At 43.5% G+C, this 25,185-nt stretch overlaps 1 protein-coding gene across 7 annotated transcripts in view; it reads right to left on the bottom strand.

Annotated features, from left to right (window-relative positions):
* Nucleotides 1-594: 594 nt before the first annotated feature.
* The window catches only part of fgg (fibrinogen gamma chain), an 87,875-nt gene continuing 63,284 nt past the window's right edge, over nucleotides 595-25,185 (bottom strand). For all 7 annotated transcript variants that reach the window (XM_059964813.1, XM_059964809.1, XM_059964808.1 and 4 more), the window contains 5 exons: nucleotides 19,953-20,083; nucleotides 10,667-10,800; nucleotides 10,404-10,588; nucleotides 2,476-2,756; nucleotides 595-1,199 (listed from right to left, as the gene is read on the bottom strand). In XM_059964813.1, coding sequence (XP_059820796.1) covers nucleotides 1,021-1,199; nucleotides 2,476-2,756; nucleotides 10,404-10,588; nucleotides 10,667-10,800; nucleotides 19,953-20,083 — 910 coding nt within the window. In that variant the 3' untranslated portion in view covers nucleotides 595-1,020. The remainder of the gene's footprint in view (nucleotides 1,200-2,475; nucleotides 2,757-10,403; nucleotides 10,589-10,666; nucleotides 10,801-19,952; nucleotides 20,084-25,185) is intronic.

The following is a 25,185-nucleotide window of genomic DNA, read 5'->3' on the forward strand; positions in this document are numbered from 1 at the left end:
TTGTGAGTTTTCTGGCAGATTCCTTTTTGTAAATATTGGCAGCTTACTTTTCACTGTTTTCACTAATTTTTGTAAGTTTGCGCTAAAGTGGTAAGTAACTCCAGCCATTGCTTTCTTTAGACAGAACTCACAGACCTAACAAAGGGTGATTATCAAGGTATGAGGGAGGTAACACTGAACATTTCAAGATCTGTTCAACATTGTGTGCAGATTGTTTTGTTTAGTGCTATGTTCTCTGACTGAGTATATAAGCTAAGAGACAAGTGTCAAATATTCAAATCATCTGGCCTATAGTGCTCAGCAAGGGTTGATCCCAATCACAAAGAGGGATTCCATGAAAAAGAGGTATAATCTGTGGTTAACAAATGAAGTAGAATAATGCCAAATTGAAAACTAGGGCAGATATAGTGGCAAGACTAGAAGACTAGTAGGTCCATAAGCGAGAAAATTAACTTTGAGAGAAATATTAATATAATATGAAATCAGGCAATAGAAGTTTCTATGGACATATAAATAGGAAGAGGGTAGCTAGGGTAAATGTGGGGTTTCTAAGGAATGAGACTGCAAATAAAAGCAAACAAACAAATGGGAAAAATGTTTAATAAACTTTTGCATCAGTCATCACAATTGAGGGCAAGATTTATAACTGAGTCTTTTATTTCTGAAGAAGTTACAAAATGAAGAATGTATCATTAAAGACAGCTAAAGGTTGTCAATAGTGAGAAAAGTGGCAGTGAGTTGCATGAGATATAATCGCATGATTTATTACTTTGCTTCAAAAAGTTGTCAAATCAGTGAAAGATGATAGATTCCCGAAATGTACAAAAACAAAGTTATTAACAACCCAGAGTAAAGATTTTGAATTGGAATCCAATATGTTTGTTATTCTACCTTCAGTCAGAATAATGATTAACACAGTTTATCTTTCTATTTTGAGTGCTCTTCAAACTTAAGACATTCAAATGGAAATGCAGTAGCCATATTATGTCTCTCTATGAAATTTAATTATGCTTGAAGCCATTAAATATCGCCTCTGTCAAATTGACCCTGTGCAATTTGGGATCTCAATTGTATATATCTCTTGTATGGTATGATTTTCATTGTGGTCTCTTTAAGAGAATACCAGCGGTCATGCCATGTTGCCCAGATAATTCCATTGTCATATCCACCTGTAGTTTCATCAACCGTATAAATTCCACCTGAAATAAAGTAAAAAGTAAACAGCATTCAGTAATAATTCCCTAATAATCTGCAGGGAGGATTATGAAAACTGATTTCCAAATTGGAGAAAGGCTGATTTTGATGGTGTCAGAAATGATCTGTAAGTGTGGATTGAGGCAGGTTGGTAAGTGTGAGGCCTTCAAAAGTGAAATTTGGAGAGTACAGGGTTTGTATGTTCCTGTCAGAATAAAAGGCAAGGATAACAGGTTTAGGGTACCTTAGCTTTTGAGAGATTTTGAACACCTGCTTAAAAAAATAAGGTGCATAGCAGGTATCAGCAGAAAGGAGCAAATGAGACACTGTCACCTCCCCTGGCAGCAAGCTCAACTACAGTACTTTTAACCACTCTGTGTAAAAGCCATTAGGCTTCCTTTCTCCTCCCATAGATGCTGTCTGGCCTGCTGAGTTCTGCCAGCATTTTGTGTTTTTATTTATTTCCAGCATCTGCAGATTCACTCGTGTAGGCTTCCTTTGAAACTGTTTACCCTAACTGCACTTCTATTGTCACTTTCAGTCTCCAGGGAAACGAAGCCCAGACTTTCGAGTTCTCCTGAAGTCCTCCAATTCAAGCAACATCCTGATTAATCTTCCCTGTACTCCCTTCTATATTGTGGTAACCAGAAATCTACACAGTAATCACAAGTGTGGCCTAACGGGCATTTTATAAAGTTGCAACATAATATCTTAAATTTTATATTCTAGGCCCTGATCTATGATGACATGCTTTCTTCCTTACCTTTGTCATTGAATTTATAAGCCTCTGAGATTGGAATTCCCCTGCTGATTTTGTACCTCAGGTGGTCTGCTGAGAACAAGTGTGTGCTATAGCTCATTTGGCACAACCCCTGACACTGATAAGGGTGGTTCATGCTTTACCCCAGAGGCACAGCAAAAAAGGACACTGAATGACACTATTAAATTGTTTGTTTTCTCACCTTCTGGCACATTGGGCAGCAGTTTTGCTGTTTCCATAGCATTTGTCTGTTTTTTACTAGCTCAGTGATCAACCCAGCACAGGTGGAAAGAGTGCAAGGAGCTGGACAGATTCAAACCTGAGACCAGTGCTGATGCCTCTACACCACTGGCCAGCTGATAACATTGCTACCTCTTTGTACATTTGGGACTTAGTTGTTCATGCACAGTCTCCGAGCTCTGATGCAAGGATGGTAATATTAACTTTACAAGTTTCTGTTTAGTGAAATGTTGTCTCTTTGCATTGCTGGTGGCATTGTAGTTATGTATGAGGACCATTACCTTGGTAATATTTGCCATTAAGATTTGCTGCATGGCATCTGTTCATCCACCAGCCAGACTGATCCTGTTCAGCACAGTTGGCCTCATCGTATTTATCATTGTCAACATCTGGTGTACTGAACTGCATTCCATTGTGTGCTGTTAAGAATGCACTGCTGGATTCACCTTCAAAGTTGTAACCTTCAAAAGCATTTCCAGCATCTCCTCCTTCAAAATAACTATAACGTAAACGATATTTGTCCTCTTCAGTTCCCACTTTAAAATCCATATACTGAGCAGTTCTGGATGGAGAGAAAGTAACGGTAATGCAGAATGTAAAACAAAGAACATAGAACATTACAGCACGTTACAGACCCTTTGGTCCACCTGTTACCTACTCTGAGATCAATCTAGCCCTTCCCTCCTACATAGCCCTCCATTTGTCTATCATCAGCTGCAGTCAGCATCCTGGTGAATCTCCTCTGTGCTCTCTCCAGTACAGTCCTACAGCGTGGCAATCAGAACTGCCAACAGTGCTCCAATTGAGGCCAAACTAGCATTTTCAATATTTACAGTATGTACAATAACTGCCTTGCTTCTATATTCTACATCCAGCTAATGAAGACAGCTCAACCTATCCCTCCATAACCTCTTAACCTACTGTGTGTCTGCATTCAAAAATCCTCCAATGTGTACTCTATTCATCAGTATTTCCTAAGTTGAAGAGACACATTTTAAACCATGGTAACTATTTCTAATTGGGCCTTAACGTCCCAAATGCAAATAAACCATATCTCTCAGAACCCCTTCCGTTAATTTTCCTACTAATAATGTAAGGCTCCCTAGCATTTAATTTGTTGGTTTAATGAAAACACAACCTTAGCTATCCTAAATCTTCTGGTGCTTCACCTGTGGCTAACAAAGATATAAAAATCTCTGCCAGGATCACAACAATGCTTGCTTCTCATACCTCCTGGTCAGGTCCAATGTACTTATCCACCATTTTTGTTTCAGTACCTGCAACATATCCTCCTTCATGAAGCTGATTTTTCAAGGGCTGTTCTATTTCCTTAATTTGCGAGCTTTCAAGTCCTTCTCCAAGGTATATACAAGAATTAATCATTTAAGATCTTGTACATATCTTCTGTTGCTCCACTAACAGATTACCACGCTGATGTTTTAATACATTAACAGAACTTTTTGTGGATTCTCCTTCAACTTTTCCATCAGATAGATCACATGGCTCTTTCTTGTCCTCTCAGCTTACGTCTTGTGTCCTCCCACAATTCCTATACAAGACATATGTCTACACACGAGGGATTCTGCAGATGATGGAATTCTTCAGCAACACACACAGAATGCTGGAAGAGCACAAGTCAGGTAGAATATATGGAGGGCAATAAACATCTACGGAAGGGAACGTACTGCTTAAGGGTCTTAGCTGGAAATATGGGTTTTCTATTCCTCTCTACAGGTGCTACCTGACGATGAGTTTTTCCAGCGTTTTGTGTGTGTTCTTCAAAACATATGTCTACCTCTTTTTCAGGATCAGATCCTCATATCTCTCACTGACCAAGGTTCCCTAATCTCCCCAGCTGTGCCTTTCACTCAAACAGGAGCATGCCAGCTCTGAACTCTTCCAACCTCTGTTTAAAAAAACTATCACTTACCAGATGTCCCTTTAAGTGCAAACAGCCTGCCCCAAACAACTTTTGAGATTTCCTAACTGATGCTACAGAAGTTAGCCTTCTCCTAGTTTAGGACTTTAACTTGAAGACTAGACTATTTTTTCCATGACGATCTTGAAACTGGTCCTAACTAGAGACCCCACTCACAGACCAACCACTTATCAGGCCTCGATCCCTCGGAGGAAATAGTGTTTCACACTTAACAACATTCTACCCTCTACGCCATCTAAACCATTAGCATTGAGACAGCCCTAGCCAATATCTGGGAAGCTAAACTTACTTACTATTATAACTCTATCATCCTACTTGCATATGTGATCTCCCTACATTTTAGCATCAGTTTAACATCAACATCTGATAATTCAACTAAAACATGAACCATCAAGACCATGGATTTATTTTCAAGACTACCAAGTTACCGTATAGTCACATGGTTAAAAAAGAGGAGTCTACTCCTGGAGAGCTTCAGGCACATTAGCCTTAAATCAAACTATTAAGGAGTTGTAGACCTGCTGAAGAGCAGCAAAGAATAGTTGAATTAAAAAAAATAAGGGCAGCACATATTCTTCAGGAGGAAAGACATGATCAGGTTTTAAAAAAGTCAGAGAATAAAAGGATTCACAGGTTACAAAAAGTGAGTATCAGATGATAACAAACATTTTAAAAATCAGAAATTGCTGGCTTCATAAGAAAGATTGATGCATTCAATTGCTCAACAGGTACCTGGTTCGTGTATACTGAGCTGATTAAACAGTATTTTGAAGCAAATGAAACAGCCACTGAGAAACAAGTACCAATTTTCAAGTCAAGTGAAGTCACTTTTTATTGTCATTTCGACCATAATTGCTGGCACAGTAAAAACGAGACAACGTTTTTCAGGACCATGGTGCTACATGAACAATACAAAAACCACACTGAACTATGTAAACCAACACAAAAACTACACTAGACTACAGACCTACCCAGGACTGCAAAAAGTACACAGAACAGTGCAGGCATTACAATAAATAATAAATAAGACAATAGGCACAGCAGAGGGCAGTAGGTTGGTAGTCCAATGGCTTGGGGGAAAAACTGTTACATAAGTAAACAGATGAATGGTGGCCCCCGGGATTCCGTCCGTTTCTGTACTCCCACTGAGTATTTCATTGCCACAGATGTAGTCCAAATTAATGTCCATTGGAGAGCAGAATGGACTGGAGAGCCGGCCAACTAGGGCTTGCTTTTTTCTTAGCACGAACTCCTACCCGCTCGCCTCACTTCCACTTCCACGCCCACCGCTTACGACGTCCCCACCTCCGGCCACAGGCATCAGGCGATTCCGAGGACTGCAGGCCCGATTCCCTCAGCAAACCGAGGTCATGCAATCTAACTAGCAGGTTTTCATGAAGGTTTGTTTTGGGCAATCTCTGTATTGTAGCAGTATCTGGTGATGGTAGATAGTCGCTCTGTTATCCATTGCCCTAAACCTTAATTGTGCCTTGAAATTAAATTAAAAAACTAAATTAAAGTAGCACCAGATCCAAAAGGCCACTGCTGCCATTTGCCGCACTGCCTAATTCATTGGGTTTAAAGGCATCCAGTTTGGTTTGAAGTTTGACTGCTACAACCAAACCTGCAGAAATGATCTTTGCTGATATTGTGAAGTTAATAAAGGAACATTTGAACCACCACCATTGTCGATGACAGAATGCTTTAGGTTTCATAAGTGGAATCAAAAACAAGAGTCCATTTCGCTGTACATGGCTGAATTGAAGAAATTGAACATTGTCAGTTTCATTGTCATTGAAATTGCTGTATCAATGGAAACAACAGGCTGAGGTATAATTGAGTAGCAGTCAAGAATGAAAGTGAGTGTAAACAGAGATAGGAGCAGACAAGTTGAAAAAGCATTTAATTGAAGTAAGGGAATTATGAGGCTATCAGACAGGAAATTGGAAGCTTAAATTGGAAACAGATGTTCTCAGTGAAAAGTACGGAAGAAATGTGGTAAATATTCAGTGGATATTTGTGTAGAGTTCTGTATAGGTACATTCCAATGAGACAAAGAAGTTATGGTAGGGTACAGGAACCATGGTGTACAAAGACTATAATAAATCTAATCAAGAAGAAAAGAAAAGCTTACAAAAGGTTCAGAGAGCTAGCTAATGTTAGAGATCTAGAATATTATAAGCCTACTAGGAAGGAATTTAAGAAGGAAATTAGAAGAGCCAGAAGGGGCCATGAAAAAGCCTTGGCAGGCAGAATTAAGGAAAACCCCAAGGCATTCTACAAGTATATGAAGAGCAAGAGGATAGGACATGAAAGAATAGGACCTATCAAGTGTGACAGTGGGAAAGTGTGTATGAAACCGGAGGAAATAGCAGAGGTACTTAATGAATACTTTACTTCAATATTCACTATGGAAAAGGATCTTAGTGATTGCAGTGATGACTTGCAGCAGACTGAAAAGCTTGAGCATGTAGATATTAAAAAAGAGGATGTGCTGGAGCTTTCAGAAAGCATCAAGTTGGAAAAGTTGCCGGGACTGCATGATTGCTGAGCCTCTGGAGATGATCTTTGCATCATCAATGAGGACGGGAGAGGTTCCGGAGGGATGGAGGGTTGCGGATGTTGTTCCTTTATTCAAGAAAGGGAGTAGCGATAGCCCAGGAAATTATAGACCAGTGAGACTTACCTCAGTGGTTGGTAAGTTGATGGAGAAGATCCTGAGAGGCAGGATTTATGAACATTTGGAGAGGTATCATATGATAAGGAATAGTCAGCATTGCTTTGTTAAGGGCAGGTGGTGCCTTACGAGACTGATTGAATTTTTTGAGGATGTGACTAAACACATTGATGAAGGAAGAGCAGTAAATGTAGTGTATATAGATTTCAGCAAGGTATTTGTTAAGGTACCCCAGGCAAAGCTTATTGAGAAAGTAAGGAGGCATGGGATCCTTGCTTTATGGATCCAGAACTGGCTTGCCCACAGAAGGCAAAGAGTGGTTGCAGATGGGTCACATTCTGCATGGAGGTCGGTCACCAGTGGAGTGCCTCAGGGATCTGTTCTGGGACTCTTACTCTTCATGATTTTTATAAATGACCTGGATGAGGAAGTGGAGGGATGGATTAGTAAGTTTGCTGATGACACAAAAGTTGGAGGTGTGGATAGTGTGGAGGGCTGTCAGAGGTTACAACAGGATGTTGATAGGATGCAAAATTGGGCTGAGAAGTGGCAGATGGAGTTCAACCCAGATAAGTGTGAGGTGGTTCATGTTGGTAGGTCAAATATGATGGCAGAATATAGCATTAATTATAAGACTCTTTGCAGTGTGGAGGATCAGAGGGAGCTTGGGGTCTGAGTCCATAGGACACTCAAAGCAGCTGTGCAGGTTGACTCTGTGGTTAAGTAGAGTGCATTGGCCTTCATCTATCATGGAATTGAATTTAGGAGCCAAGAGGTAATGTTGCAGCTATATAGGACCCTGGTCAGATCCCACTTGGAGTACTGTGCTCAGTTCTGGTCGTCTCACTACAGGAAGGATTTATAAGCCATAGAAAGGGTGCAGAGGAGATTTACAAGGATGTTGCCTAGATTGGGGATAATGCCTTATGAGAATAGGTTGAGTAAACTCGGCCTTCTCTCCTTGGTGCGAAGGAGGATGAGAGGTGACCTGATAGAGGTGTATAAAATGATGAGAGGCATTGAATGTGTGGATAGTCAGAGGCTTTTTTCCAGGGCTGCCACAGGAGAACACAGGTTTAAGGTGCTGGTGAGTAGGTACAGAGGAAATGTCAGGGGTAATTTGTTTCTCAGAGGGTGGTGATGGTGTGGAATGGGCTGCCCAGCAATGGTCGTGGAGGCGGATACGATAAGTCTTTTAAGAGACTTTTAGATAGGTACATGGAGCTTTGTAAAATAGAGGGCTATAGTTACCTATAGTAATTTCTAAGGAAGGGATATGTTCGGCACAACTTTGTGGGCCGAAAGGCCTGTATTGTGCTGTAGGTTTTCTATGTTTCTATATGAACAAAATTACAGCATCTAAGTAGAATGGGCCTAGCTGTTTGTTACCGTTGTGGCAAGGGTTTACATACAGCAGATCAATGGAGATTTCAAAGTAAAAGCTTGCAGAAATGAAGACATTGAAGTGACAATGGTCAGACAATCTCTCATTACTGAGGTGACAATGCTCAGACAATCTCTTCACTTGAAGTGACAATGCTCAGACAATCTCTCATTACTGAAGTGACAATGATTAGACAATCTCTCATTACTGTGACAATGCTCAGACAATCTCTTCACTTGAAGTGACAATGCTCAGACAATCTCTCATTACTGAGGTGACAATGCTCAGACAATCTCTTCACTTGAAGTGACAATGCTCAGACAATCTCTCATTACTGAAGTGACAATGCTCAGACAATCTCTCATTACTGAGGTGACAATGCTCAGACAATCTCTTCACGAAGTGACAATGCTCAGACAATCTCTCATTACTGAAGTGACAATGCTCAGACAATCTCTCATTACTGAGGTGACAATGCTCAGACAATCTCTTCACTTGAAGTGACAATGCTCAGACAATCTCTCATTACTGAGGTGACAATGCTCAGACAATCTCTTCACTTGAAGTGACAATGCTCAGACAATCTCTCATTACTGAAGTGACAATGCTCAGACAATCTCTCATTACTGAGGTGACAATGCTCAGACAATCTCTTCACTTGAAGTGACAATGCTCAGACAATCTCTCATTACTGAAGTGACAATGCTCAGACAATCTCTCATTACTGAGGTGACAATGCTCAGACAATCTCTTCACTTGAAGTGACAATGCTCAGACAATCTCTCATTACTGAGGTGACAATGCTCAGACAATCTCTTCACTTGAAGTGACAATGCTCAGACAATCTCTCATTACTGGTGACAATGCTCAGACAATCTCTCATTACTGAGGTGACAATGCTCAGACAATCTCTTCACTTGAAGTGACAATGCTCAGACAATCTCTCATTAATGAAGTGACAATGCTCAGACAATCTCTTCACTTGAAGTGACAATGCTCAGACAATCTCCAGTTTGGCCATGAATTGATGAGTTTGGAAATGAACTCCCATTCATTTTGATTTTGCTTATGAAACATAAAGTGTTGTGCAATCAACAACAGTTTCAGCTTGAAATATTCTTGCATTACTTTCATGATAGCGGCAAAGCTCATTTTAGCTGATTTGTTTGGAGCAGTTAAATTCTAAGTAAGTTGTACGCTCCTCCACCTTTTACACGCAGCAAAACTGGCACTTGTTTCTCATTTGCTTTAAAATGTTGCTCAATTCACTCAGTATTTATCACCCATTTTATCTTTGTGCAACTGAATGCATCTATCTTTCTGATGCAGCCCGCTATTTCTACTTTTTTATTTATTAGCATCCAGTATTCATTGTTTATGAACCTGTGAAATTTGTCTGTTTTCTGCCTTTATTTTAACTCAACCATCTTCCCATGCAAAGAAGAAAATGTGCTGCACTTTATTTTGTAACTTGAATGTCTCCCTGTGCTTCAACAGGTACTGTAGGTAGTTCTCTTGGGTTCATTTCAAAATTACTCATCAGCACTGTTACGTTTTGTAACTTCATAACATAAAACTAGTCAAAAGAAAAACATGGAGTCAGGGATAAAGTGTCCTTAGTTCGTTTTACTTTTACATATAACCCATATGTAAACAAACAGAGACTGCTTAATCAAACAATATATTTACAATATTACTCAGATATTAAATACACAACAAGGAGGGCTATGGTCCAGGTGCAGACTGATGAAACCAGGCAGAGTAATTGTTTAGCACAGACTAGATGGGCCGAAGGGTCTGTTTCTGTTCTCTGTGACTCCCCATGACTCTATGCCTCATGTTATTTGCCAAACTTTGTATGCCATTGATTACATTGACCTCAATACAAACACAAAGCATACAACAACTTTACAAAATTTGTATCAGGCCGAACATATCAGTCCTGTTTAAGAATATCGAGTAGGGACGGGCCCTTCCGGGGGGGAAGATAAAGATAACCAGAGAGGGAGTGCCAATCAAAACCCTATGGCAAGAATGTTAAGAAGCATCTTCATCAGAAACTGAAAAGTTCTACAAATGTGTTGATCAAATTAAATAGCAAATAGTTTAAAACATCAATTAAACACTGACACTGTACAGTATTCGGTTTACTTCTTATGAATGATCGCACATTATACATTATGCTGTATCGAATATAATCCAACATTACCTGCGTTCATTTGACCAGTCCTTCAGGACAACTTCGAGCAGATAGGGCCCACCACTCTGTGTAGTTAAAAAATGTATCTTCTCATTGCCAAGCCAGTATTCTGTGCTATCATCAGGTGACAAATATCCAAATCCTTCTTTATAAGGAATCCATTTTTGAGCAAAGTTCACACTGCCATCGACCCTCTAAAAGACATTAGATCAAAACTCTCAGTGGTCTTACAAAACACCTACTGATCAATACTGAGCTGTGATGTAACATACCCTCTGCAGCACTGTCCAGCCTCTTCCGGTGGCATCTATCTCACAGTACACCAAGAACTGCCGACGGGCTCTTAGTGGTTTGACGTAATAAAGACCATTTGTTCTTTCACCCTGATCGGCAATGTCTTGGCAGTCTGAATAGGATCACATTATAGTTCAATAATATCAACTCCATATTTTTCAAAGGCAAAACTCAGAAAATTCAACAATGGCTAAATGCATAGTATATTCCAATAATACATTCAGATAATGCTACATTGTAAAATGACAAAACTTTTTATTAGGCACAATTTGATTTCAAACTACTACAGAAGATAAAAAGAAAGGTTTCAAAGAATGAGTGGAAACATTGTGAATTATATGAACATTTGGGAAGGAATTTTAGATTTCTTAGACAACTGAAATTATACTTAAAACATAGTAGAGTACAGTGCCTCAAAGCTCTCTGGTTATTTCTAGACACCAGACCCAACCAGATCCCCTCCACCAGCATTCTCTTCTGCCTAGCGGAACTTGCCTTCATTCTAAATAATTTATCCTTTGGCTCCTCCCACTTCTTTCAAACAAAAGGAACTCAGCTATGCTTGCCTTTTTGTCGGCTATGTGGAACAGTCTATGTTGCAAGCCTTTTACCTGGTCCATTTCCGACACCTCCCTTCCTTTTCTTGACCTCACTGTCTATATCTCCGGAGATAGCTTATCCACTGATGTCTATTATAAATCAACAGATTCTCACAGCTACCTGGACTATACCTTGTCTCACCCTGTTACTTGTAAAAATGCCATCCCCTTCTCTCAATTCCTCATCTCCACTGCATCTGCTCTCAGGATGAGGCTTTTCTTTCTAAAATGAAGGAGATGTCCTCCTTTTTCAAAGAAAGGGACTTCCCTTCCTCCACCAGCAATGCTGCCCTCAACTGTATCTCTTCCATTTCATGCATTTCTGCTCTTACTCCATCCTCCTGCTACCTCAAGGTTCCTCTTGTCCTCACCTACCACCCCACCAGTCCCTGTGTCCAGCACATAATTCTTCAGAACTTCTGCCACCTCCAACTGCATCCCTCCACCAAACACACCTTTCCCTTCCCCCTCCCACTTTCTGCTTTCCGCAGGGATGTCTATCTACATGACTCCCTTGTCCATTCATCCCTCCCTACTAATCTCCTTCTTGGCACTTATCCTTTCAAGCAGAACAAGTGCTACACCTCCTCCCTCACTATTATTCAGGGTGTCAAACAGTCCTTCCAGGTGAGGCGACACTTCACCTGTGAGTCTGTTGGGGTCATATACTGTGTTCAGTGGTCCCAGTGTGTCCTCTTGTATATTGGTGAGGCCCGATGTAGATTGGGAAACCGTTTTGCTGAGCATCTACCCTCCATCTGCCAGAACAAGTGGGATCTCCCAGTGGCCACCCATTTTAATTCCACTTCCCATTCCCATTCTAATATGTCCATCCATGGCCTCCTCCACTGTCAGGATAAAGCCACCTTTAGGTTGAAGGAACAACACCTCATATTCTGTTTGGGTAGCCTCCAATCTGATGGCATGAACATCGATTTCTCAAACTTCCAGTAATGCCTCCACCACTTACCCATCCTCTTGTCCCTCTCTCATGTTATCTCCTTCCCTGTCCTTCATCTGGTTGTATTATAGACCACCCATTAGTCAGCAAGAATTGGAGAAAATCTGCAGAGAGACAGAAACTGCAGGAGACAGAAAGTTGTGATTGTAGGGGATTTTAATTTTCCACACATTGATGGGGACTCCCATACTGTTAAAGGTCTAGATGGGTTAGAGTTTGTGAAATGTGTTCAGGAAAGTTTTCTAAATCAATATATAGATGTCCCAACTAGGGAAGATGCAATATTAGATCTCCTATTAGGAAATGAGTTAGGGCAGGTGACAGAAGTGTGTGTAGGGGAACACTTTGGTTCCAGTGATCATAACGTCATTAGTTTCAACTTGATCATGGATAAAGATAGATCTGGTCCTCGGGTTGAAGTTCTAAACTGGAAAAAGGCCAAATTTGAGGAAATGAGAAAGGATCTAAAAAGCGTAGATTGGGACAGGTTGTTCTCTGGCAAGGATGTGATTGGTAAGTGGGAGGCCTTCAAAGGAGAAATTTTGAGAGTGCAGAGTTTGTATGGTCCTGTCAGGGTTAAAGGCAGAGCGAATAAGAATAAGGAACCTTGGTTCTCTAGGGATATTGGAACTCTGATAAAGAAGAAGAGAGTGATGTATAACATGTATGGGCAACAGGGAGGAAATAAGATGCTTAAGGAGTATAAAAACAGTAAGAAAATACTTAAGAAAGAAATCAGGAGGGCAAAAAGAAGACATGAGGTAGCTTTGGCAGTAAGGGTGAAAGATAATCCTAAGAGCTTCTACAGGTATGTTAAGAGCAAAAGGATAGGAAGGGATAAAATTGGTCTTCTTGAAGATCAGAGTGGTCGGCTATGTATGGAACCAAAAGAAATGAGGGAGATCTTAAATGGTTTTTTTGCATCTGTATTTACTAAGGAAACTGGAATGGAGTCTATGGAAACAAGGCAAACAAGTAGGGAGGTCATGGAACTTATACAGATTAAAGAGGAGGAGGTGCTTGCTGTCTTGAGGCAAATCAGAGTAGATAAATCCCCAGGACCTGACAGGGTATTCCCTCGGACCTTGAGGGAGACTAGTGTTGAAATTGCAGGGGCCCTGGCAGAAATATTTAAAATGTCGATATCCACAGGTCAGGTGCCGGAGGATTAGAGGATAGCTCATGTAGTTCCATTGTTTAAAAAAGGCTCAAAAAGTAAGCCAGGAAATTATAGGCCATTAAGTTTGGCATCAGTAGTAGGTAAATTATTGGAAGGAATACTAAGAGATAGGATCTACAAGTATTTGCATAGACAGGGACCTATTAGAAACAGTCAGCATGGCTTTGTGTGTGGTAGGTCATGTTTAACCAATCTATTAGAGTTTTTCGAGGAAGTTACCAGGAAAGTGGATGAAGGGAAGGCAGTGGATGTTGTATACATGGACTACAGTAAGGCCTTTGACAAGGTCCCGCATGGGAGGTATACATGGAGAGGTAGTAAATTGGATTAGACATTGGCTCAATGGAAAAAGCCAGAGAGTGGTAGTGGAGGATTGCTACTCTGAGTGGAGGCCTGTGACTAACAGTGTGCCACAGGGATCAGTGCTGGGTCCATTGTTATTTGTCATCTATATCAATGATCTGGGTGATAACGTGGCAAATTGGATCAGCAAATTTGCTGATGATACAAAGATTGGAGGTGTAGTGGACAGTGAGGAAGGTTTTCAAAGCTTGCAGAGGGATTTGGACCAGTTGGAGGAATGGGCAGGAAAATGGCAGATGGAGTTTAATGCGGACAAGTGTGAAGGTTAAACCAAAGCAGAACATACAAGGTAAATGGTAGGACACTGAGAAGTACAGTAGAACAGAGGGATCTGGGAGTACCGATACATAATTCCCTAAAATTGGCATCACAAGTAGATAGGGTTGTAAAGAGAGCTTTTGCTACATTGGCCTTTTTAAATCAAAGTATTGAGTATAAGAGTTGGAATGTGATGGTGAGGTTGTATAAGGCATTGGTGAGACCGAATTTGGAGTATTGAGTGCAGTTTTGGTCACCTAATTACAGGAAGGATATTAATAAGGTTGAAAGTGTGCAGAGAGGGTTTACAAGAATGTTGCCGGGACTTGAGAAACTGAATTACAGAGAAAGGTTGAATAGGCTAGGACTTTATTCCCTGGAGCGTAGGAGAATGAGGGGTGATTTTACTTCCAGCGCCTTTACTTCCTGAGAAAACTGAAGAAATTTGGCCTGTCCCCTAAAACTCTCACTAATTTTTATAGGTGCACCATAGAAAGCATTCTTCTAGGGTGCATCACAACCTGGAATGGAAGTTGTCCTGTCCAAGACTGGAAGAAGCTGCAGAAGATCGTGAATGTAGCCCAGCACATCACACAAACCGATCTTCCATCCTTGTACTCACTTTACAGCACACGCTGTCGGAGCAGTGCTGCCAGGATAATCAAGGGTAAGTCCCACACAGCCAACACACTTTTTGTCCCACTTCCCTCTGGGAGAAGGTTCAGGAGCATGAAGATACATACGGCCAGATTTGCGAACAGCTTCTTTCCAACTGTGATAAGACTGCTGAACAGATCCTGACATGGATCTGGGCTGTACCTTCCAAATATCTGGACCTGATTTGCACTATCGTACTTTCCCTTTTCTATTTTCTAATTATGATTTATAATTAAAATGTTTATTATATTTACCTTGATTTGTACTTCAGGGAGCGCTAAGCGCAGAAACAAATATCACTGTGATGATTAAACACGAGGAAGTCTGCATATACTGGAAATTAAAACAACACACACAAAATGCTGGTGGAACACAGCAGGCCAGGCAGCATCTCCTTATAGATGCTGCCTGGCCTGCTGTGTTCCACCAGCATTTTGTGTGTGTCACTGTGATGATTGTACACTCTAGTATCAATTGTTTGGTGACAATAAGGTACTTGTATTGTATTTGATAGAGGTGTATAAAATTATGATGGGTATAGATAGAGTGAATGCAAGCAGGCTTTTTCCACTGAGGCCAGGGGAGAAAAAAACCAGAGGACATGGGTTATGGGTGAAGGGGGAAAGTTTAAAGGGGCTTCTTCACGCAGAGAATGGTGGGAGTGTGGAATGAGCTGCCAGATGAAGTGGTGAATGCAGGCTCACTTTTGACATTTAAGAAAAACTTGGACAGGTATATGGATGAGAGGGGTTTGGAAGGATATGGCCCAGGTGCAGGTCAGTGGGATTAGGCAAGAAAAATGATTTGGCACAGCCAAGAAGGGCCAAAAGGCCTGTTTCTGTGCTGTAATGTTCAATGGTTGTTCCATGCATCTATCTTTTATCACTGTATCTCCTTTCTCACAGTATCTCTACTATTACATGAAGATGCTAGAGTCCATTATTAAAGATGAAATAGTGGCATATCTAGATAACAGTGATAGGATTGGGCTGAGCCAGCATGGATTTACCAAGGGCAAATCATGCTCGACTAATCTATTGGAGTTTTTCGAGGATGTAACCAGGAAGTTAGACAAGGGAGATCCAGTGGATGTAGTGTACCTCGATTTTCAGAAGGCATTTGATAAGGTCCAAAATAGGAGATTGGTGGGTAAAATCAGAGCTCATGGCATTGGGGGGAAGATATTGACATGGATAGAAAACTGGTTGGCAGATAGAAAGCAAAGGGTAGCAGTGAATGGGTGTTTCTCGGAATGGCAGGTGGTGACTAGTGGGGTGCCACAGGGCTCGGTATTGGGACCACAGCTGCTTACGATTTACATCAACGATTTAGATGAGGGCATTGAGAATAACATCAGCAAGTTTGCTGATGATACTAAGCTGGGTGGCAGTGTGACATCTGATGAGGATGTTAGGAGAATTCAGGGTGACTTGGATAGGCTGGGTGAGTGGGCAGATACTTGGCAGATGACGTTTAATGTGAATAAGTGTGAGATTATCCACTTTGGGAGTTAGAACAGGAAGGCAGATTATTATCTGACCGGTGTAAAGTTAGGTAAGGGAGAAATACAAAGCGATCTAGGAGTCCTAGTTCACTAGTCACTGAAGGTGAATGAGCAAGTGCAGCAGGTAGTGAAGAAGGCTAATGGAATGTTGGCCTTTATTACAAAGGGAATTGAGTACAAGAGCAAGGAAATCCTTTTGCATTTGTACAGGGCCCTGGTGAGACCACACCTGGAGTATTGTGTACAGTTTTGGTCCCCAGGGTTAAGGAAGGACATCCTGGCTGTAGAGGAAGTGCAGCGTAGATTCACAAGGTTAATTCCTGGGATGTCCGGACTGTCTTATGCAGAGAGGTTAGAGAGACTGGGCTTGTGCATGCTGGATGGAATTAAGGAGATTGAGAGGGGATCTGATTGCAACATATAAGATTATTAAGGGATTGGACAAGATAGAGGCAGGAAATATGTTCCAGATGTTCCAGATTCCAGTACCAGAGGGCATGGTTTAAGAATAAGGGGTAGGTCATTTAGGACAGAGTTAAGGAAAAACTTCTTCTCCCAGAGAGTTGTGGGGGTCTGGAATGCACTGCCTTGGAAGGCAGTGGAGGCCAATTCTCCGGATGCTTTCAAGAAGGAGCTAGATATCTTATGGATATAGGAATCAACGGATATGGGGACAAGGCAGGAACCGGGTATTGATAGTAGATGATCAGCCATGATCTCAGAATGGCGGTGCAGGCTCGAAGGGTCGAATGGTCTACTTCTGCACCTATTGTCTATTGTCTATTGCACCAACTTCTCCAGCATGTAAAATCGTAAATATAACCATATAACATTTACAGCATGGAAACAGGCCATCTTGGCCCTTCTAGTCCCTGCCGAAAATGCCACTCCATTATTTAAGAATGAAGGAAGGCAGAAGAAAGGAAATCATAGACCAGTTAGTCTAACTTCAGTGGTTGGGTAGATGTTGGAATCGATTGTTAAGGATGTGGTTTTGGTGTACTTGGAGGCACACGATAAGATAGGCCATAGTCAGCATAGTTTCTTTAAGGGAAAACCTTGCCTGACAAATCTATTGGAATTCTTTGAAGAAATAACAAGCAGCATAGACGAAGGAGAATCAGTGAATGTTGTGTACTTGGATTTTCAGAAGGCCTTTGACAAGGTGATACATATGAGGCTGCTTAACAAGTTAAGAGCCTATGGTATTATAGGAAAGATACTAACATGGATAAAGTATTGGTTAACAAATTTCACTACATATGCTGGTGATAATAAACCTGATTCTGATTGGCAGGAGGCAAAGAGTGGGAATAAAGGGAGCCTTCCTTGGTGTTCCATGGGAGTCGGTGCTTCTTTTTATATGTCAATGGAATTGATGGCTTTGCGGCCATGTTTGCGAATTATACAAAGATAGGTGGAGGGCAGCTGATTTTGAGGAAGGAGAGTGGCCAAAGAAGAGGCAGATGGAATACTGTGTCAGGAAGTGTATGGTCATGTCCTTTGGTAGAAGAAATGAAAGGGTAGACTATTTTCTAACAGGAGAGAAAATTCAAAAATCTGAGGTGTAGAGGGACTTGGGAGTTCTTATGCAGGATTTTCTAAAGGTTAATTTGCACATTGCGTCAGTGGCGAGGAAGGTAAATTTGATGTTAACATTCATTTCAAGAGGACTAGAATATAAAGCAAGGATGTATAAAGCACTGGTGAGGCCTCACTTGGAGTATTGTGACCCTTATCGAGGGAAAGGATGTGCTGACATTGGAGAGGGTTCAAAGGAGGTTTATGAAAATGATTGTGAGATTGAAAGGCTTGTCATATGAAGAGTGTTTGGTGGGTCTGGGCCTCTACTCAAAGGAATTCAGACAAATGAGGGGTGACCTCATTGAAATCTATTGTGGGAGAGGGATTTGGGATCAATGTGCCTGATCTATTATGTTTGTTTTTTTTGTGCGGGAGGAGGGACTTGGGGGTTGATAACCGTGCTACTTTCTTTTCATTCTTGGTTTCATGGCTATCCGGAGAACTGAAGTATTTCAGAGTTGTATAATTTAATAATAAATGAACTTTTGAACATATTGAATGTTGAAGGGCCTCAATAGAATGGCTGAGGAGAGGATGGTTCCTAGAGGGCAAAGCTTCAGAATAGAATGGCATCTATTTAGAACAGAGTTGAGGAGGAATTGCTTTAGCCAGAGAGTGGTGAATCTGTGAAGTACATTGCCACAGGCAGCTGTGGAGGCCAGGTCATTGGGTATATTTAAGACAGAGGCTGATAGATTTTGATTAGTCAGGGTATGATGGGAGAGGCAGAAGACTGGGGCTGAGAGGGAAAATGGATCAGCCATGATGAAATAGCAACACAAACTCAGTGGGTCAAATGCCCTAATTCTGTTTCCATGTTTTATGGTCTTATGTATATCCTCTTGCTCTTCATGTATAGTATGTATGGAAAGCCTTGGGATTCCCTTTTGTCCAACTTGCCAAAGACTTTTGATGGTGTCTCCTGGCTCCTTTTGACTTCCTTACAGTATATTTATCAAAGGTTCCATTTGACTTTAACTTCCTAAACCTTGCATACATTTCCTTTACCTTGACTATATTCGCCACCACTTTTGATATCTAAGGTTCCCTAATTGCTCTTTCTTCTGACTGGAACATAACTGTCCTGTACTTTGTGCAGTTGGTCTTTAAACAGCCTCCACCTGTCAGATCTGGTCTTGCCTAAAAACAGTTGCTCCTGATTAATTCTCGCTAGCTCTTGCTTAATTCCTTCCCAAATGTTCTCCCACTGAAAGGACAGTCAGCTGGCCAGGCTCATTACCCAAAACCATGTCTACTATAGCCCCTCCTCTTGTTGGCATATCTAACAATTTATGAAATCCTCCAGGACACACCTAACAAATTCTACACCATCTAGACCTCTTGCACTAAGGAGGTTCTGGTCTACATCGGGGAAATTGAAGTCACCTACACCAACAACCCTATCGTTTGTAAACGTTTCCCTCATCTGTCTGCATGTCTGATCCTTAATGGTTGCTATTGAGCTGACAGTAGTATCATCTCATCTGAATGATTATTTTTGAGTTCTACCCATGCAGACTCAGGAGACGAGCCATCTATTTTGTCCCCTTTAAAGTGTAGTTATGATAATATCCCTGATTAATAATCCAACTCTTGATCTGACAAAATATTGCAAATCAAAATGGAGTACACAGAGTGCAAAGAGGGTGGAATAGTTGGAAAAAGGAAAGAAAGACATCCATTGGAAATGGGACAAGTAGACGGGATTTTATACTTGGACAGGAATTTACTATGCTTCAGACATTTTTGGAGTGCTGATCCACAGGATTTAAACAAGTTAGGACAAAATAAAATAAAATATTAAACCAACTAACTAAGAAATGAGTTCTGAGTGACCTTTGAAATACAAATAGCAGTTGTTTCATCAATGGCGTTCGTTCCACCATAAGGTCAGAGGTGAGGATGTTCACTGATAATTGCACAAAGTTCTATTCCGTTCCCAGTTCATTAGAAAAACAGTCCACAGAAATCTACACTGTATGTGCAGTGCATGCCCAGAAAGTACCATTTCTACTGTAAGAGTGCCAGTCACTGATCATCTCCAACAAGAGAGGATCTAGCCATGCAACATAAATGCTACACTTACTAACAACATCCATATTCATAAATATAAAAAACAAAAGCATTTCAATACATACACTTAAACTGAGATGCTAACCTCGGCCTGTAATTTCACTAATTTGAACAGTGTCTTGACATGACGCACTGCATCTGTCATGAAGCTGTTGGGTAAGTTTCTTTAAATGTCTTATTTTCTCATTGTTCATTGATACTATGTTTTCCAGATCCCTGTTGAAAATAAGGGGAAAATTAAACATATAATTTATGCAGTGACAACTGGTAATAATATTTAACAACCAAGAAGAGGTGCAGCGTGATTTGGGTACTGATTGTGCACCCCTTTAGAAGAGTTCAGGCATAATGACATCCTGGTAAATTCAGTCAGTCAGTCATGTAAATGAGAGAGCCACTTCCCTGCTGTTTGGCCAAGAACACTAGATTTCTAAACCCAATCCGTGTCATTTTTCTCAGGCTGTGATCCCATACTCACTTCTGTTTTGACTTTTAGCCAAAGGACACCCTCCATCATGCTAACACAAACCCAGGCACAGTTCATCCTACTGTTAGGCACAGGCAATAACACTCAGACCTGCCACTGCGAACACTCAATCAGAAATAAGATGCTGTAAGATAAGGGAGAGTGGTGAAAGAGAGGAGAGTGGTGGTGAGAGAGGAGTGTGGTGGTGAGAGATGGAGGACAGTGGTGGTGAGAGCGGAGTGTGGTGGTGAGAGAGGGAGGAGAGTGGTGGTGAGAGAGGGAGGAGAGTGGTGGTGAGAGAGGGAGGAGAGTGGTGGTGAGAGAGGGAGGAGTGGTGAGAGAGGAGAGTGGTGGTGAGAGATGGAGGAGAGTGGTGGTGAGAGAGGGAGGAGAATGGTGGTGAGAGAGGGAGGAGTGTGGTGGTGAGAGAGGGAGGAGAGTGGTGGTGAGAGAGGGAGGAGAGTGGTGGTGAGAGAGGGAGGAGAGTGGTGGTGAGAGAGGAGTGTGGTGGTGAGAGAGGGAGGAGAGTGGTGGTGAGAGAGGGAGGAGTGTGGTGGAGAGAGAGGGAGGAGTGTGGTGGAGAGAGAGGGAGGAGAGTGGTGGTGAGAGAGGGAGGAGAGTGGTGGAGAGAGAGGGAGGAGTGTGGTGGAGAGAGAGGGAGGAGAGTGGTGGTGAGAGAGGGAGGAGAGTGGTGGTGAGAGAGGAGTGTGGTGGTGAGAGAGGGAGGAGAGTGGTGGTGAGAGAGGAGTGTGGTGGTGAGAGAGGGAGGAGAGTGGTGGTGAGAGAGGGAGGAGAGTGGTGGTGAGAGAGGAGTGTGGTGGTGAGAGAGGAGTGTGGTGGTGAGAGAGGAAGGAGAGTGGTGATGAGAGAGGAGAGTGATGGTGAGAGAGGGAGGAGAGTGGTGGTGAGAGAGGGAGGAGAGTGGTGGTGAGAGAGGAGAGTGGTGGTGAGAGAGGGAGGAGAGTGGTGGTGAGAGAGGGAGGAGAGTGGTGGTGAGAGAGGGAGGAGAGTGGTGGTGAGAGAGGGAGGAGAGTGGTGGTGAGAGAGGAGAGTGGTGGTGAGAGAGGAGAGTGGTGGTGAGAGAGGGAGGAGAGTGATGGTGAGAGAGGGAGGAGAGTGGTGGTGAGAGAGGGAGGAGAGTGATGGTGAGAGAGGGAGGAGAGTGGTGGTGAGAGAGGAGTGTGGTGGTGAGAGAGGGAGGAGAGTGGTGGTGAGAGAGGAGAGTGGTGGTGAGAGAGGGAGGAGAGTGATAGTGAGAGAGGGAGGAGAGTGGTGGTGAGAGAGGGAGGAGAGTGATGGTGAGAGAGGGAGGAGAGTGGTGGTGAGAGAGGAGAGTGGTGGTGAGAGAGGGAGGAGAGTGATGGTGAGAGAGGGAGGAGAGTGGTGATGAGAGAGGAGAGTGATGGTGAGAGATGGAGGAGTGTGGTGGTGAGAGAGGGAGGAGAGTGGTGGTGAGAGAGGGAGGAGAGTGATGGTGAGAGAGGAGAGTGGTGGTGAGAGAGGAGAGTGGTGGTGAGAGAGGGAGGAGAGTGATGGTGAGAGAGGGAGGAGAGTGGTGGTGAGAGAGGGAGGAGAGTGGTGGTGAGAGATGGAGGAGTGTGGTGGTGAGAGAGGGAGGAGAGTGGTGGTGAGAGAGGGAGGAGAGTGGTGGTGAGAGAGGAGAGTGGTGGTGAGAGAGGAGAGTGGTGGTGAGAGAGGGAGGAGAGTGGTGGTGAGAGAGGGAGGAGAGTGGTGGTGAGAGATGGAGGAGTGTGGTGGTGAGAGAGGGAGGAGAGTGGTGGTGAGAGAGAGAGGAGTGTGGTGGTGAGAGAGGAGAGTGGTGGTGAGAGAGGGAGGAGAGTGGTGGTGAGAGAGGGAGGAGAGTGGTGGTGAGAGAGGGAGGAGAGTGGTGGTGAGAGAGGAGAGTGGTGGTGAGAGAGGGAGGAGAGTGATGGTGAGAGAGGGAGGAGAGTGGTGGTGAGAGAGGGAGGAGAGTGGTGGTGAGAGAGGAGTGTGGTGGTGAGAGAGGAGAGTGGTGGTGAGAGCGGAGTGTGGTTGTGGGAGAGGAGAGTGATGGTGAGAGAGGGAGGAGAGTGATGGTGAGAGAGGGAGGAGAGTGGTGGTGAGAGAGGAGTGTGGTGGTGAGAGAGGGAGGAGAGTGATGGTGAGAGAGGGAGGAGAGTGGTGGTGAGAGAGGAGTGTGGTGGTGAGAGAGGGAGGAGAGTGATGGTGAGAGAGGGAGGAGAGTGGTGGTGAGAGAGGGAGGAGAGTGATGGTGAGAGAGGGAGGAGAGTGGTGGTGAGAGAGGAGAGTGATGGTGAGAGAGGAGAGTGATGGTGAGAGAGGAAGGAGAGTGATGGTGAGAGAGGGAGGAGAGTGGTGGTGAGAGAGGGAGGAGAGTGATGGTGAGAGAGGGAGGAGAGTGGTGGTGAGAGAGGGAGGAGAGTGATGGTGAGAGAGGGAGGAGAGTGATGGTGAGAGAGGGAGGAGAGTGGTGGTGAGAGAGGGAGGAGAGTGATGGTGAGAGAGGGAGGAGAGTGGTGGTGAGAGAGGGAGGAGAGTGATGGTGAGAGAGGGAGGAGAGTGGTGGTGAGAGAGGGAGGAGAGTGGTGGTGAGAGATGGAGGAGTGTGGTGGTGAGAGAGGGAGGAGAGTGATGGTGAGAGAGGGAGGAGAGTGGTGGTGAGAGAGGAGTGTGGTGGTGAGAGAGGGAGGAGAGTGGTGGTGAGAGAGGGAGGAGAGTGGTGGTGAGAGATGGAGGAGTGTGGTGGTGAGAGAGGGAGGAGAGTGGTGGAGAGAGAGGGAGGAGTGTGGTGGAGAGAGAGGGAGGAGAGTGGTGGTGAGAGAGGGAGGAGAGTGGTGGTGAGAGAGGAGTGTGGTGGTGAGAGAGGAGTGTGGTGGTGAGAGAGGAAGGAGAGTGGTGATGAGAGAGGAGAGTGGTGGTGAGAGAGGGAGGAGAGTGATGGTGAGAGAGGAAGGAGAGTGGTGATGAGAGAGGAGTGTGGTGGTGAGAGAGGAGAGTGGTGGTGAGAGAGGGAGGAGAGTGATGGTGAGAGAGGGAGGAGAGTGGTGATGAGAGAGGGAGGAGAGTGGTGGTGAGAGAGGAGAGTGGTGGTGAGAGAGGAGTGTGGTGGTGAGAGAGGAGAGTGGTGGTGAGAGAGGGAGGAGAGTGATGGTGAGAGAGGGAGGAGAGTGGTGGTGAGAGAGGGAGGAGAGTGGTGGTGAGAGAGGGAGGAGAGTGATGGTGAGAGAGGGAGGAGAGTGGTGGTGAGAGAGGGAGGAGAGTGGTGGTGAGAGAGGGAGGAGAGTGATGGTGAGAGAGGGAGGAGAGTGGTGGTGGAGAGAGCGGAGTGTGGTTGTGGGAGAGGAAGGAGAGTGATGGTGAGAGAGGGAGGAGAGTGATGGTGAGAGAGGGAGGAGAGTGGTGGTGAGAGAGGGAGGAGAGTGATGGTGAGAGAGGGAGGAGAGTGGTGGTGGAGAGAGAGGAGAGTGGTGGTGAGAGAGGGAGGAGAGTGGTGGTGAGAGAGGAGTGTGGTGGTGAGAGAGGAGAGTGGTGGTGAGAGAGGAGAGTGGTGGTGAGAGAGGGAGGAGAGTGATGGTGAGAGAGGGAGGAGAGTGGTGGAGAGAGAGGGAGGAGAGTGATGGTGAGAGAGAGAGGAGAGTGGTGGTGAGAGAGGAGTGTGGTGGTGAGAGAGGGAGGAGTGTGGTGGTGAGAGAGGAGTGTGGTGGTGAGAGAGGAGAGTGGTGGAGAGAGAGGAGTGTGGTTGTGGGAGAGGAAGGAGTGTGATGGAGAGAGAGGGAGGAGAGTGGTGATGAGGGAGGAGTGTGGTTGTGAGAGAGGGAGGAGAGTGGTGATGAGAGAGGAGTGTGGTTGTGGGAGAGGAAGGAGAGTGATGGTGAGAGAGGGAGGAGAAGTGTTGGAGGGGAGGGAGAGAAAGTGTGATTACAGGAGAGGATGGAGTCTGGAGGGAGGAACGAGAGGGAGGTAGGGATGTAGATTATGGGAGAGAATAAAAGACAGTGGAAGCTAAATTGAGTGAGGTTAGATGGTGACATGAGAGACTGCAGATGCTAGAATCTGAAGTTTAACACAAAGCACTGAAAGAACTCTGCTACATCCATGCAGGAAATGGACTGTTGATATTTTGGGTTGAAAATGTAGTCCTGGTGATAATGAACCTGAGGTTCTTTCAAAGTCCAGAATGAGGCATAAATGTGGTGGTTATGGCTGTATTTAAAAATGTTACAAGGACAAATAATGAACAAAGAAAAAGAAGTTGTGGTCAGGGTAGACAGAACAACGTTCCAGTAATAAGAATTAACATATTAAATTAGCCATTTTCAGTGGCAGATCCCTCCTACAGAAAATACTGTGAAGCTTCTAGAAAATACATAATCAGCAATACTACTATTTCAGTGGCGTCTGATTAATTGGGACAGAACTGGTCCACTATATTTTGGCCCAAATGACGCAAGAGGCTAGGCTGGAGGAATGACAGGGAAGGAGTGAGGAAAAAAATAAGGTTAGGAAAAAGAGAGGTAAATGAAACTGAAATTGGTGTTGCCAAAATGATTTTGGTCATTTTGTAGCAACAAACAATCTGCCAGAGGAATTCAATAGTTAAAGCAGCATCTGTGGGAGGAGGGGAATTGCTGATTTTTTGAGTCAAAACTTTGCATCAGAACACTTACAAGAAAAACCTGCATTGAATCTTGATGCAGGGCTTTAATCTCACGTTATAACAATTCCTTTCCTCCCATATATGGTGTTTGCACAATTAAGTTCCTCGAGAAAATTGTTTGTTGCTCCAGATTCCAGTATCTGTGATCAGCAGGTAACAGGACAATGGCAGAGGTAACTCAATCTAATAAGC

This window comes from Hypanus sabinus, chromosome 3 (assembly GCF_030144855.1).
Source record: "Hypanus sabinus isolate sHypSab1 chromosome 3, sHypSab1.hap1, whole genome shotgun sequence".
Lineage (NCBI taxonomy): Eukaryota > Metazoa > Chordata > Chondrichthyes > Myliobatiformes > Dasyatidae > Hypanus > Hypanus sabinus.